The 14,709-nt window shown below is 43.5% G+C and overlaps 1 protein-coding gene across 1 annotated transcript in view; it reads left to right on the forward strand.

Annotated features, from left to right (window-relative positions):
* Positions 1 to 14,709, forward strand: part of LOC135541673 (low-density lipoprotein receptor-related protein 1B-like) — a 130,175-nt gene that overhangs the window by 82,693 nt on the left and 32,773 nt on the right. Inside the window, exons 62-68 of the mRNA XM_064967996.1 lie at positions 1,454 to 1,563; positions 2,356 to 2,488; positions 5,271 to 5,516; positions 6,873 to 7,010; positions 8,926 to 9,063; positions 9,496 to 9,615; positions 9,898 to 10,139. Coding sequence (XP_064824068.1) covers positions 1,454 to 1,563; positions 2,356 to 2,488; positions 5,271 to 5,516; positions 6,873 to 7,010; positions 8,926 to 9,063; positions 9,496 to 9,615; positions 9,898 to 10,139 — 1,127 coding nt within the window. The remainder of the gene's footprint in view (positions 1 to 1,453; positions 1,564 to 2,355; positions 2,489 to 5,270; positions 5,517 to 6,872; positions 7,011 to 8,925; positions 9,064 to 9,495; positions 9,616 to 9,897; positions 10,140 to 14,709) is intronic.

Consider the following 14,709-nt stretch of genomic DNA (forward strand, 5'->3'; position numbering starts at 1 on the left):
CTCGTTCTCTCTCGTCTCTCTCGTTCTCTCTCTCTCTTCTCGCTTCTCTCTCTCTCTCGTTCTCTCTTCTCTTCTCTCGTTCTCTCTCTCTCTTCTCTTTTCTCTCTCTCGTCTCTCTCTCTCTCGTTTTCTCTTCGTTTCTCTCTCTCTTCTCTCTTCTCTCTCTCTCTTCTCTCTTCTCTCTCGTCTCTCTCTCGTTTCTCTCGCCATTCTCTCTCTCGTTCTCTCTCTCTCTCGTTTCTCTCGCTTCTCTCTCGTTTCTCTCTCGTTCTCTCTCTCTCTTCTCGCTTCTCTCTCGTCGTTCTCTCTCTCGCTTTCTCTCTCTCTCGCTTCTCGTTTCTCTCTCTCTCTCTCTCTCGTTCTCTCTCTCTCGTTTCTCTTCTCTCTTTCTCGCTCTTCTCTCTCTCGTTCTCTCTCTCGTTCTCTCTCTCTCTCGTTCGCTCTCTCGCTCTCTCTCTCGCTTTCTCTCTCTCTCTCTCGCTTTCTCTCTCTTCTCTCTCGCTTTCTCTCGCTTTCTTCTCGCTTTCGCTCTCTCTCTCGCTTTCTCTTCTCTCGTTCGTTCTCTCTCGCTCTCTCTCTCTCGTTCTCTCTCTCTCTCGTTCTCTCTCTTCTCGTTCTCTCTCTCGTTCTCTTCTCTCTCGTTCTCTCTCTCGTTCTCTCGCTCATTCTCTCTCTCGTTCTCTCTTCTCTCTCTCTCATTCTCTCTCTCTCTCGTTCTCGTTTTCATTCTCTCTCTCGTTCTCTCTCTCTCTCGTTCTCTCATTCTCTCGCTCATTCTCTCTCTCGTTCTCTCTCTCGCTTTCTTTCACTCTCGTTCTTTCTCTCGCTTTCTCTCTCTCTCTCTCTTTCTCTCGCTTTCTCTCTCTCTCTCTCTTTCTCTCGCTTTCTCTTTCTTTCTCTCTCTTTCTCTCTCTCTCTCTCTCTCTCATAATAACTTGTTTTTAATATTTTAGCTGAGTACTTTTCTTTATATATTCATATGGAGAGTACCTGTGGACAGCTGTGGCTGCACTTGCACTGTAAATGCCTCCAATTGGAAGGGCCACACCGTGACATGCATGAAAAAGCTTTTCCACCTTCTCTCCCAGTGAGTCCAAATGGGAGCGAGACTGAATTGCTCTGATGGGTCCAAAGTGCTCCAAAACACGCTAGGAATAGCACTCAGAATGGAACCTCTGAAGCAGCTCTGTTTCTGGATCTGCAGCCATTGTGTTGCACTTGTATACCAGGTGGTGTCGTGGCCAGTCGAAGTATTTTCAGCCCCCGGTTTAATGGGGATGGTCTATGTCGTCAGATCCTTTTTGTCTAGAGTGGTCCTGCGTGGATCAGTCAGTAAGAACGTGGCGCTAGCAACGTCAAGGTCGTGGGTTCAATAACTACACATCATACAAATGTGTGCACTCACTGTCCTGTCAAGTCATTTGGAATAAAAGTGCTATGTTATCTGTTTCAGCGGTCCTTCCGTCCTGCGCCCTGAGTGAGTATGAGTGTGTCGGGGGAGGCTGTGTGTCGGCCCGCCTGAGGTGTGACGGCCAGCGAGACTGCCCCGATGGATCTGATGAGGTGGGTGCTCTCTGATGAAGCCCTGATTGCAGTCCCCGATAGTAGCCGCTGAGCCTCATCTGTGCGATGATCCAGGATACCTTTCATGTCTGTTGTCCTTTAATGTATGGCATTTGTTCATAAGGTCATCGACATGTGGGAATGTGTCCTAATTATCTTGGCCCATATTTTCATGGGAAATCCCCCTGAAATGTTGTTGTATGATTGCCAGCACGACTCATCTGTGTAAAATGTAAAGATTGCTCTTGGCAATCAATAACCTTATCTCTCAAGTTACCTGGATACAAGTAGTGTGGTAATGTTTGCCTGTTCCCTCCAAACATCAGGGTCCCGTAGGATCTCGGTGTAATTAAAACCATGCTTAGTTCAGAGTCACCTCCGTACAGTGGAAGCTTACCTCTCCTTTAATAAGGTCTTTCTCCACAGCCAACAGAGTCCCCTGGAGAGAGCGACGTCATCCTAGACTCATGCATTATATATTAAAGCAATCTCACCAAAGGCCAAGTATTTTGCGCCAGGGGGCATGTTGATCCATTCAACCTATAACTCACAGTTTATAACACATCCTTCTGTCATGTTTTGTAAAAAAATATATATAATTCACATATCATCTGAAAATGACAATGGACAAAATCTTCTTCTCCTGTTTCTTCTTCTGCTTCGCGTACATCATAATGTAATGTTAAGACTTGGACAAGCCATTTTGAGACCTGGCAGTGGCTTGGTAGCGGACAGGGGTGTATGTGTTTGTTGTTTTTGATGTGTGTGTGTGTGTGTGTGTTGTGCCGACAGGTAGACTGTGTGAGGGAGTGCAGGGAGGATGAGTTCCTGTGTCTGAACAGAGCTCACTGCATCCCCAGCCGCTGGCACTGTGATGCCCTGCCTGACTGTGTGGATCACAGTGATGAGCATAACTGTGTCCAGGGTGAGCCTAGAACACACACACACACACACACACCCAATGTGCTTTACAACATGTGTGTTGTATTATTCACTCAGTCAGTATTATGTAAGAAAGAATGTGTCCATTGCTGTCTCTCTTCAGTTGTGAGGACATGTTGATGGGTACAGTGGTACAGTGTTGGAAAAAGTACCCAATTGTCATACAGTACTTGAGTAAAAGTAAAGATACCGTAATAGAAAATGACTCAAGAAAAAATGTTAATTGAGCAAAATTCTATAAGTAATTTGGTTTTAAATATACTTAAGTATCAAAATAAATGTAATTGCTCAAATATACGTAAGTATCAAAAGTAAAAGTCTAAATAATTTCAGATACTTTATATTAAAGCAAACCAGGCAGCACGCGTTTCTTTTTTTCTTTTTTTAATGTACGGAAAGCCAGGGGCACACTCCAACACTCGGACATCATTGACCAGCAAAGCACTTGTGTTTAGTGAATCTGCCAGTTCAGAGGTAATAGGGATGACCAGGGATGTTTTTTTCTTTTCTTTTCTTGATAAGTGCATAAATTTTCCATTTTCCTGTGCTGCTAAGCATTCAACATTAGTATTTTTGGTGTCAGAGAACATGTATGGTTTAAAAAGTACATTATTTTCTTTAAGAATGTAGTGGAGTTAAAGTACATGATGTCTAACATATAAAAAGTTAAGTACAGATACCCCCAAACACGACTTAAGAAAAAATAATTTAAAGTACTACTTTACAACACTGGATGGGAGAGGCGAGTAGAAAGTGGGTATTAATTAATATAAAGAGAAACAGCTGTTCCCTCATCTTCTCAGAAAAGCATTCAAGTTCAACCTGTTGCGGCTTCAAGTCACAGAACATAATTTCATGACTTGAGACTCGACTTGATAGAAAATAACTCGAGACTTGACTTCGACTTGGAGCCTCAAGACTCGGGACTTGACTTTGACGAGAGACTGATGACTAAATTATCTGGCCAGGTTTGTCAGTCATTTTGAGGCAGAGTCTCAGTGCAATAATTTCCACACAGTCACAGTAGTCGCAGCATTGCACTTGCAAAATGAACATGTAACAGATTGGCTGGTGTAACACACACACTGCACACTGATTGGACCGGCAAACGGTCAATCAACACAGGTTGGGTGAGCTAGTGAACAGATGTATACAGTTCCAGTCAAAAGTTTGGACACACCTACTTATTCAAGGTTTTTCTTTATTTTTTGCTATTTTCTACATTGTAGAATAGTAGTGAAGACATCAACACACATGGAAACATGCAGTTACAAAAAAGTGTTAAACAAATCAAAATATATTTTATATTTGAGATTCTTCAAAGTAAGCCCCCCTTTGCCTTGATGACAGCTCAGCACACTCTTGGCAACCGTCTTCATGAGGTAGTCACCTGGAATGCATTTCAATTAACAGGTGTGCCTTGTTTAAAAGTTCATTTTTGGAAGTGCTATGAGGACCGCCACAGGAAAGGAAGACCCAGAGTTACCTCTGCTGCAGAGGATAAGTGCACTAGAGTTAACTGCACCTCAGATTGCAGCCCAAATAAATGCTTCACAGAGTTCAAGTAACAGACACATCTCAACATCAGCTGTTCAGAGGAGACTACGTGAATCAGGCCTTCATGGTCGAATTGCTGCAAAGAAACCACTACTGAAGGACACCAATAATAAGAACTTGCTTGGGCCAAGAAACACAAGCAATGGACATTGGACCGGTGGAAATCTGTCCTTTAGTCTGAGTCCAAATTTGAGATTTTTGGTTCCAACCACTGTGTCATTGTGAAACGCAGAGTAGAATGATCTCCACATGTGTGGTTCCCACTGTGACGCATGGAGGAGGAGGTGTGATGGTGTGTGTGTGTTCTGCTGGTGACACTGTCTGTGATTTATTTAGAATTCAAGGCACACTTAACCAGCATGGCTACCACAGCATTCTGCAGCGATACGACATCCCATCTGGTTTGCGCTTAGTGGGACTATCATTTGTTTTTCAACAGGACAATGACCCAACACACCTCCAAGCTATGTAAGGGCTATTTGACCAAGAAGGAGAGTAATGGAGTGCTGCATCAGATGACCTGGCCTCCAAAATCACCTGACCTCAAACCAAATTGAGATGGTTTGTGATGAGTTGGACCGCAGAGTGAAGGAAAAGCAGCCAACAAGTGCTCAGCATATGTGGGGACTCCTTCAAGACTGTTGGAAAAACATTACAGGTGAAGCTGGTTGAGAGAATGCCAAGAATGTGCAAAGTGGTCATCAAGGCAAAGGGTGTTTTTTTTTAAGAATCTCAAATATATTTTGATTTGTTTAACACTTTTTTTGGTCACTACATGATTCCATATGTCTTATTTCATAGTTTTGATGTCTTCACTATTATTCTACCATGTAGAAAATAGTAAAAAATGAAGACGAATCCTGAAATGAGTAGGTGTGTCCAAACTTTTGACTGGTACTGTCTGTGTATTTTTTTTTTACAGTTCAATTTGGGACTCGACTTGAGACTTGGACCTTGTGATTTGCTTGTGATTCAAATAAACTTGGTCCCACCTCTGATGTATTGAGTATTACTCTCCCAAGTATAGGCCTGGCTACATGGGGAAAAATCTTATTTTTTATTTTTTTAAACATATTTAGGTGAGCAATCATATTTTGGGGACAAATCATATTTAGTTCAAAAATCATATTTTTGTTGAAACTATTTTGGTGAAAAATCAGATTTAGGTGGAAAAATGTTTGTTTCCTACTTTATTGTTTCTCTTGCAGCAGCCCACTCTTGCCTTGCGGATGAGTTTATCTGTACCAACACACTGTGTAAGCTTTACATCTGGGTGTGTGATGGAGAGGATGACTGTGGAGATAACTCTGATGAAGACTCTGACATGTGTGCTAAACTGCCGTGTCCACCAAGCAGACCCTACCGCTGTCGGAACGACAGGGTGTGTCTGCGCTCGGAGCAGGTATGCAACGGAATCGACGACTGTGGGGACAACTCCGATGAAGACGATTGTGGTGAGTCCAATCGTGTCTGCTAACTTTTGAACTTAACTTCATGCGACGAGCAATCCCGGATCCGGGATCCTATTTATAGCCTCAAGCTCATTAGCATAACGCAACGTTAACTATTCATGAAAATCGCAAATGAAATGAAATAAATATATTTGCTCTCAAGCTTAGACTTTTGTTAACAACACTGTCATCTCAGATTTTCAAAATTTGTTTTTCAACCATAGCTAAACAAGCATTTGTGTAAGAGTATTGATAGCTAGCATAGCGATAAGCCTAGAATTCAGCCAGCAACATTTTCACAAAAACAAGAAAAGCATTCAAATAAAATCATTTACCTTTGAAGAACTTCGGATGTTTTCAATGAGGAGACTCTCAGTTAGATAGCAAATGTTCAGTTTTTCCTGAAAGATTCTTTGTGTAGGGGAAATCGCTCCGTTTTGTACATCACGTTTGGCTACCAAAAAAAACCCGAAGATTCAGTCACCAAAACACCAAACTTTTTTCCAAATTAACTCCATAATATCGACTGAAACATGGCAAACGTTGTTTAGAATCAATCCTCAAGGTGTTTTTCACATATCTCTTCATTGATATATCGTTCGTGGAAGTCTGCTTTCTCACATGGAAAAATACTTGCAGCTGAAGTTTACGCACCAATTTCGACGCAGGACACTGGGCGGACACCTGGTAAATATGGTCACTTATGGTCAATCTTCCAATGATATGCCTACAAATACGTCACAATGCTGCAGACACCTTGGGGAAACGGCAGAAATTGTAGGCTCTCTCCTTGCGCATTCTCAGCCATATAAGGAGACATTGGAAAACAGCGCTTCAAAAATGTCGCTCATTTCCTGTTTGAAGTTTCATCTTGGTTTCGCCTGTAGCATCAGTTCTGTGGCACTCACAGATAATATCTTTGCAGTTTTGGAAATGTCAGAGTGTTTTCTTTCCAAAGCTGTCAATTATATGCATAGTTGAGCATCTTTTCGTGACAAAATATCTTGTTTAAAATATATTTTTTTATCCAAAAATTAAATACTGCCCCTAGAGTTCCAAGAGGTTAATCATTCAAGATGATCACAAAGAACACAGAATCACAAAGCTCCTCGGTTTTGTATGCATGTTTTATTTCACCTTTATTTTTGCAGGGAGTCTCATTAAGACCAATATCTATTTTACAGGGGAGTCCTGTACACACACACACACATACACACACGTCCATCATTGTTGGTGTAAAAAATGAAAGCTGGAGATAGCAATAGCCTCGCTATGGTGTTGAAACGTGCCTGTTCTATCTTTGGCCCCATGGCTGTTACATTCTCCTTCTCCCCTGGCTTGTCCTGTATCCTGGATCAGAAGACATGATGCGGACCCCAAGGCCCTGTGGTAAGGTGGAGTTCACCTGCAGTAACCATCGCTGTGTCGCGCAGGAGCTGCAGTGTGACCTCTTCGATGACTGTGGAGACGGGGGCTCGGATGAACTCCACTGTAAAGGTGGTACGTGGCTTCTAAAGTCTCTCGCTCTTCGATGTTGACCTTTGTCTCTCTATCTCTCTTTCAAAATATCCCTCCCTCCATATCGATCTCACTCTCTGTCTTTGTCTCTCTCTTTCGCTTTATCGCGCTTGCTCTCTCTCACTCTCTCTCTTCTGCTCTCTCTCTTCTGCTCTCTCTCTTCTGCTCTCTCTCTTCTGCTCTCGCTACTGCTCGCTCGCTCTCGCTACTGCTCGCTCGCTCTCGCTCGCTCTCGCTCGCTCTCGCTCCTGCTCGCTCCTGCTCGCTCGCTCTCGCTCCTGCTCTCGTGCTCTCGCTCGCTCCTGCTCTCTCTCGCTCGCTCCTGCTCTCGCTCGCTCCTGCTCTCTCTCGCTCGCTCCTGCTCTCTCGAGCTCGCTCCTGCTCTCTCGCGCTCGCTCCTGCTCTCTCGCGGTCGCGCTCGCTCCTGCTCTCTCGCGGTCGCGCTCGCTCCTGCTCTCTCACGCTCGCTCACTCTCTCGCGCTCGTTCACTCTCTCGCGCTCACTCTCTCTTGCGCTCACGCTCTCGCGCTCACTCTCTCTCGCGCTCACTCTCTCTCTCTCTCGCGTTCACTCTCTCTCTCTCTCGCGTTCACTCTCTTGCTCTCTCGCGCTCTCTCGCACGCTCACTCTCTCTCGCACGCTCACGCTCTCTCGCACGCTCACTCTCGCACGCTCACTCTCGCACGCTCACTCTCGCGCTCTCTCGCACGCTCACTCTCGCGCTCTCTTGCACGCTCACTCTCGCGCTCTCTCGCACGCTCACTCTCCCTCGCTCTCTCTCGCACGCTCACTCTCCCTCACTCTCTCTCGCACGCTCACTCTCCCTCGCTCTCTCTCGCACGCTCACTCTCCCTCGCACGCTCACTCTCCCTCGCTCTCTCGCACGCTCACTCTCCTCGCTCTCTCGCGCTCGCTCTCTCCTCGCTTTCTCCTCGCTCTCTCCCTCGCTCTCTCCCTCGCTCTCTCCCTCGCTCTCTCCCTCGCTCTCTCTCCCTCGCACTCTCTCCCTCGCTCTCTCTCGCACTCTCTCCCTCGCTCTCTCTCGCACTCTCTCCCTCGCTCTCACTCTCGCTCTCTCGCACTCTCTCCCTCGCTCTCTCGCACTCTCTCCCTCGCTCTCTCTCACTCTCTCTCTCCCTCGCTCTCTCTCTCCCTCGCTTTCTCCCTCGCTCTCTCTCTCTCCCTCGCTTTCTCCCTCGCTCTCTCTCTCTCCCTCGCTTTCTGTATCTGTCTCTGTCTCTCCCCCTCTGTATATATCTGTCTCTCTCTCTATGTCTGTCTGTCTCTCTATCTGTCTCAGTTCAGTTCAGGTTCAGGTTCAGTCTCACTACTCCCAAGAAATATTGTATAAGTAAGGAAGGAAGGAAGGCAGGATAAGTCCGACATAATCTTCCAAATAAATGCTCTCTCCTGGATCAAACATTCGGAACTAAAAACATAACTGAAATGCATAAAATCATGCATTTTGGGCACTGTCAGCTCTTACAACATCTGTGCACTCAGGGCATGTTTATTCCCAGCACGTAGAGTACTCTATTTACAAAAGCTGAATGAGAGAGAAAAGTGGTGTACTGACCGTGCTAATGGATGTTTTTATTATTCAAATCACCATGTTAAACTTTCAGTTTATTAATCAATGCACACTCTTAGAGAGAAAAATATATGAAAGGGTCCCCATAGGAGAACCCTTTTGAAGAACCCTTATTGGTGCCAGATAGAACCCTTTTGGGTTCCATGTAGAAACCAAAAATGGTTTTTACCTGGAACCAATAAAGGTTCTTCTATGGGGACAGCCGAAGAACCCTTTTGGAACCCTTTTTTCTAAGAGTGCACAAACAGCATCCAAGTTACACCATATGTGATGCGTTATTGTGATGTCCATATGTTATACAGTGGTTCCCAAGGAAGGGGTATGTGGAGAGAGAGTGGGTCTATGTGGAGATGACGCATTCTGCAATGATACAGGAACCGATTCCCTCTGTCAGTGCAAGGCTGGCTTTCAGAGGAGCCAGACGACGAGGCAGTGTGAAGGTACAGTACAGCGGTGGCGCCGCCTTTTTATCTTCTCCGTCTCGTGGTTTTTATTTTGCATTCATTTGCCGCTAAGAGTTTGAACTGTTAAGTTGCCATTCAAATAGAGAGCAGACGGCAAGAAGGGCCCACTTTACGGTACATGCGCCATCGCGTCAAGTCTGTCGTTATCACGGCAGAAAAGCTCTGATAGCTCCTGACCACTGGACAATGGCAATGTGTAGCATATCTCCTCTGCCTGTTCTTTCTTTTTGATAAATGTGTTGAGCTGGTTTTAGATATGAACTGTCAAAGATAGAATTCGTACTACTCCTAAGAGGTTATCTCTTTTATATTCAAGGACAGAGCTCAGACAGAGTTGTGACGGAACCTCTTTTAATCATTTACGGCTTTATGAGGATTATAACCCTTTATTCTTTATCTATTTCTCAGAGATCAATGAATGCCTTCAGTTTGGCATGTGTTCTCACTACTGCACCAATACCAAAGGATCCTTCAAATGCACATGTGACCGTAACTTTAAAGAAATCGATGGTGAATGTATAACCAAAGGTAAGAGCTTACCATTACTATTTTGATTACACATACAGTACATAATCAAGCGCATGACAATTTGATATTCACACATCACATCAAAATTCGACTAAATTAGGCTTGAACAATTATGCATCACAATTATTCTGATTGCTACGATCGGTTTTGGTTGTAATATGCTAGTTGTGTAGAAGCTACGTGGAATATGCTTATTGTATTGTAACCTGGAAGGTACACTCTTTTCATTTATATTATTTCCTTTGTGTTTTTTTCTTCTACCTTAATGAACTCGACGGGCAGGACCAGAGGATCAAGTGCTCTACGTTGCTAATGACACTGAAATCCGAAGTTTTGTCTATCCGTTTAAGCAGAGCCACGGACAGAAGCTGCATGCTCGCATCGAGGACAATGCTAAAATCATTGGGATGGACGCTCTCTTTCACCGACACAAGTTTGTCTGGGCCACACAGTTTAACCCTGGTGGAATGTTTTACAAAGACATCGTAGACAGAAGTCTCACCAAGTCAAATAGCGGAATCATAGTAAGTAAAGGGTTTGACTGGGCTAGAGGTGGAGGGTTATTACTTATTATAAACTGGGTGGTTCAAGTCCTGAATGCTGATTGGCTGAAAGCCGAGGTATATTAGACCGTATACACTCTAAACATGCTCCCAACAAGTCAAATAGCGGAATCATAGTAAGTAAAGGGTTTGAGTGGGCTAGAGGTGTTTGGGTTATTACTTAATGTAATAATTGTTATTACTGTATCTGAATGTTGTGTATTTTATCTGTTAAATCACACTCTAAATATGCTCCCAACAATTTGGCTGTAACCGTTAAATTGTTGGGAGCATCATTTAGTGTGTGGCTTTCTTTATTATTTATACAGTTTCCCCTCAGTCAGCACCTCTATACATTTTTGGGGTTGGAATTAACATATTAATCTGTTACATATTAACAGTGTTGGGATTAGTTACTTGAAAAGGTAATATATTACTTTGTGTGGAAAGTAATGCATCATATTACTCATTATACTTTCACGAAAAGAAATCCCAAAATCTCGCAGTTTGTTTGACAGTCGGAAGGAGCAAGGTGAGCCGTTCATGTTCTATCAAAGATAGGCTACTTACTAACTCAGGTTTGATCACTAATTTCTCCATTTTGTTTTTCTTGCATGCCCTAGACAATTACGGTTTCAAGATACAATACATACTAATATGTCCAGGAGGAAAACAAACAAACAAGATGTAAAAAACTCAGAATGAAAAAGAACAAACCGATTCAAGACAAATGTTTCAGTGGTTCCAAATTCAATCAGTCTATTCAAACGTTATTCTCAAAGGCTACCAACCCAGAGCCACATAGGAAAACAAATGGTTTAAAAAGACAGAGAAGGACAATGCTATCTCCCATCCGCAAGACCAAACATCGTTGTTAAATTAGCTCTTGCAAGTGGGACATAGCATGTGACCAATTGACCAGAGTTTCGGGCTTGGACCCACACAGTCTGACAGTGGCTCTTTCCAGCTGTGTAATGTCCAAATACATAAGCAACCAAAATCTGCAAAGGGCAATACCCAGTTCAAACCAATTCCTTACACCATGCCCAGACCACACCATACGCGATCACGACACGCAGGTTGAAATATCAAAACAAACTTTGAACCAATTATATTTATTTGGGGACAGGTCAAAAAACATTAAACATTTATGGCAATATAGCTATCTGGCTTGCAGTTGCTAGCTAATTTGTCCTATTTAGCTAGCTTGCTGTTGCTAGCTAATTTGTCTTGGGATATAAATGTTGAGTTATTTTTTTAACCTGAAATGCACAAGGTCCTCTATTCCAAAGTCAACCGTTTCTAGTCATCTCTCCTCCCTTCAGGCTTTTTCTTCTTTGGACTTTATATGGCGATTGGCATCTAACTTTCATAGTATTACCATGATGACTGACCGACCGACCTCAGTTCATATTTCGATCACCCACGTGGGTATTATCAATGAGGAGAAGGCACGTGGGTATCTGCTTCTATAAACCAATAAGGAGACGGGAGAGGCAGGACTTGCACCGCGTTCAGCATCACAAATAGAACTGACTTCTATTTTAGCACTTGGCAACGCAGGCGCTTCTTGGCGTGCACAAGCAGTATGGGTGCAATGATTGAGTAACATGTATGTGTACATTTATTTTGCAACGCGAGGGCATGCGACGCGAGCGGTGTGGTCAGCATGTTAGAATGTTTTTTTTGCCAGCTGTTATTGCAGCCAGAACAATCGGCCTCTGTTGATAAGATAGCGAAATGCTAGGGTTACAACCAAGCAAGAGGAGGGATGGGCCTTGTAGGTACATTCCTGCCTTGTTGAATAACATTTAAAATATTAACATGAACCCAAAGAGTCTTCTTCACTGGTACACAGCTCCAAAACCTCATGCATATAATTGCCCACCTCAGATTGGGTACATTTATTGCATCAATTAGTTCAATAAAGAGTGGTACCCTGGTTTTTGGTCCTGTAGGTTTTCAACACTGTATGGAGTCTGAGATTTAAAAAAAAATAAAAATGTATAAAAAAAAATATTACTTTTTCCGATCTTGAACGAAACCCTTACAGGTTGAAGATATCCTTCAAAACATGATTACCTTGGAAGGAGGGAAGTTAAAGGGCATAGAGCCTGATAAAAGAAAAGTGTTATTGCAAATAGGAGATATCTCATGAAAATTAGAAGTTGTGCCCAGATAATTATTCATTTGGTACCAAAACAGTCTGTGTTTTTAGCAATAGATCCCATAAAAGATGAGGCAGTATTTTGATTTATCGCAGAAGAAGGAAGGTCCTGAATTCTAATTGGGTGAGACTTGGCCTCCTCTATTTTCCACAAAGGCACTTCAAGCCAAATACTCAGTGACAGCTGAAATGCCTAATATTAGAGTTTGATGTTGGGTAGAGCGAGCCCTTCAACATTTTTTGGGGCTTTGCAAAGTGGAGAGACTAATTCTAGGACGTTTCCTATTCGAAAAATAAGTATGTGGACTCCTCTTCAAATGAGTGGATTTGGCTATTTCCATTACTGACAGATGTATAAAATCGAGCCCACAGCCATGCAATCTCTGTACACAAACTTTGGCACTAGAATAGTCTTACAGAAGAGCTCAGTGACTTTAAACGTGACACCTTCATAGGATGCCATCTTTCCAACTAGTCAGTCAATTTTTTTGCCCTGTTAGAGCTGTCCCGGTCAACTGTAAGTGCTGTTATTGTGAAACGGAAATGTCTAGGAGCAACAACGGCTCAGCCACAAACTGGTAGGCCACACAAGCTCACAGAATGGGACCGCCGAGTACTGAAGTGCGTAGCGTGCAAAAATGGTCTGTCTTCGGTTGCAAAACTCACTACCGAGTTCCAACTGCCTCCGGAACCAACGTCAGCGCAATAACTGTTTGTCAGGACCCTCATGAAATGGGTTTGCATGGCCGAGCAGCTGCACAAAAGCCTAAGATCACCATGCGCAATGCCAAGCGTCGGCTGGAGTGGTGTGAAGCTCGTCGCCAGTAGACTCTGGAGCAGTGGAAATGCATTCTCTGGAGTGATGAATCGTGCTTCACCATCTGGCAGTCTGACGGACGAATCTGGGTTTGGAGGATGCCAGGAGAATGCTACCTGCCAGAATGCACAGTGCCAACTGTAAAGTTTGGTGGAGGAGGAATAATGGTCTGGGGCTGTTTTTCAAGGTTTGGGCTAGGCCCCTTAGTTCCAGTGAGGGGAAATCTTAACACTTCAGCATACAATGACATACTAGACGATTCTGTGCTTCAAACTTTGCGGCAACAGTTTGGGGAAGGCCCTTTCCTATTTCAGCATGACAATGCCCTCGTGCTCAAAGCGAGATCCATACAGAAATGGTTTGTCGAGATCAGTGTGGAAGAACTTGGCTGGCCTGCACAAAGCTCTTACCTCAACCCAATCGAAAACCTTTGGGATGAATTGGAATGTCGACTGCGAGCCAGGCCTAATTGTCCAACATCAGTGCCTGACCTCACTAATGCTCTTGTGGCTGAATGGAAGCAAGTCCCTTCAGCAATGTTCCAACATCTAGTGGAAAGCCTTCCCAGAAGAGTGGAGGCTGTTATAGCAGCAAAGGGGGGACCAACTCCAAATTAATGCCAATGATTTTGGAATTAGATGTTCGACGAGCAGGTGTGCACTTACTTTTGGTCAAGTAGTGCATACCTATGTCCTTAAAGAGTGAAGTTGGGGGAGGAAGTGAATTAATACTGGGCAGTACATTCAGTTGAGTAAGCAAAACTCTTTCTTAAAGAGTAACATGAAGTGGAGACCATCTACTGTACTTAGATCTTAATTTTCTCCAATGTTGCACTGAAATTCTCATGAACCATGACTTTCAAATTGGATCGAATTGAAATGCCCAGTTATGTAAATCCCTTATTTTCTAAAGTGATAGGTAAAAAGGGTAATGTGACTTGTTTGGCTGTGGGGTTAGAGGCATTTAGATCATTTTATAGCCAGAGAAGGAGCCAAATTATTTTATAGAGGTCAAGTATGTGTGATATACAGTGCATTCGGAAATAATTCAGACCCCTTGACTTTCTCCACATTGTTACGTATCAGCGTTATTCTAAAATTGATTAAATAGTTTTTATTCCTCATCAATCTACACACAATACCCTATAATGACAAAGCAAAAACAGGTTTTTAGAAATTTTTGCAAATTGATAAAAAATTGAAAACTGAAATATCACATGAGTATTCAGGCCCTTTAATCAGTATTTGTTGAAGCACCTTTGGCAGCAATTACAGTCTTGAGTCTTCTTGGGTATGACACTGCAAGCTTGGCACATCTGGGCCACTCAAGGACATTCAGAGACTTGTCCCAAAGCTACTCCTGCAATTTCTTGGCTGTGTGCTTAGGGTTGTTGTCCTGTTGAAAGGTGAACCTTTGCCCCAGTCTGAGGTCCTGAGCACTCTGGAGCAGGTTTTCACCAAAGATCTCTCTGTACTTCGCCCCGTTCATCTTTGCCTCGATCCTGAATAGTCTCTCAGACCTTGACGCTGAAAAAAACGTTTCCGCAGCATCATGCTGCCATCACCATG

This window comes from Oncorhynchus masou, chromosome 6, assembly GCF_036934945.1.
Source record: "Oncorhynchus masou masou isolate Uvic2021 chromosome 6, UVic_Omas_1.1, whole genome shotgun sequence".
Classification (NCBI taxonomy): Eukaryota; Metazoa; Chordata; class Actinopteri; order Salmoniformes; family Salmonidae; genus Oncorhynchus; species Oncorhynchus masou.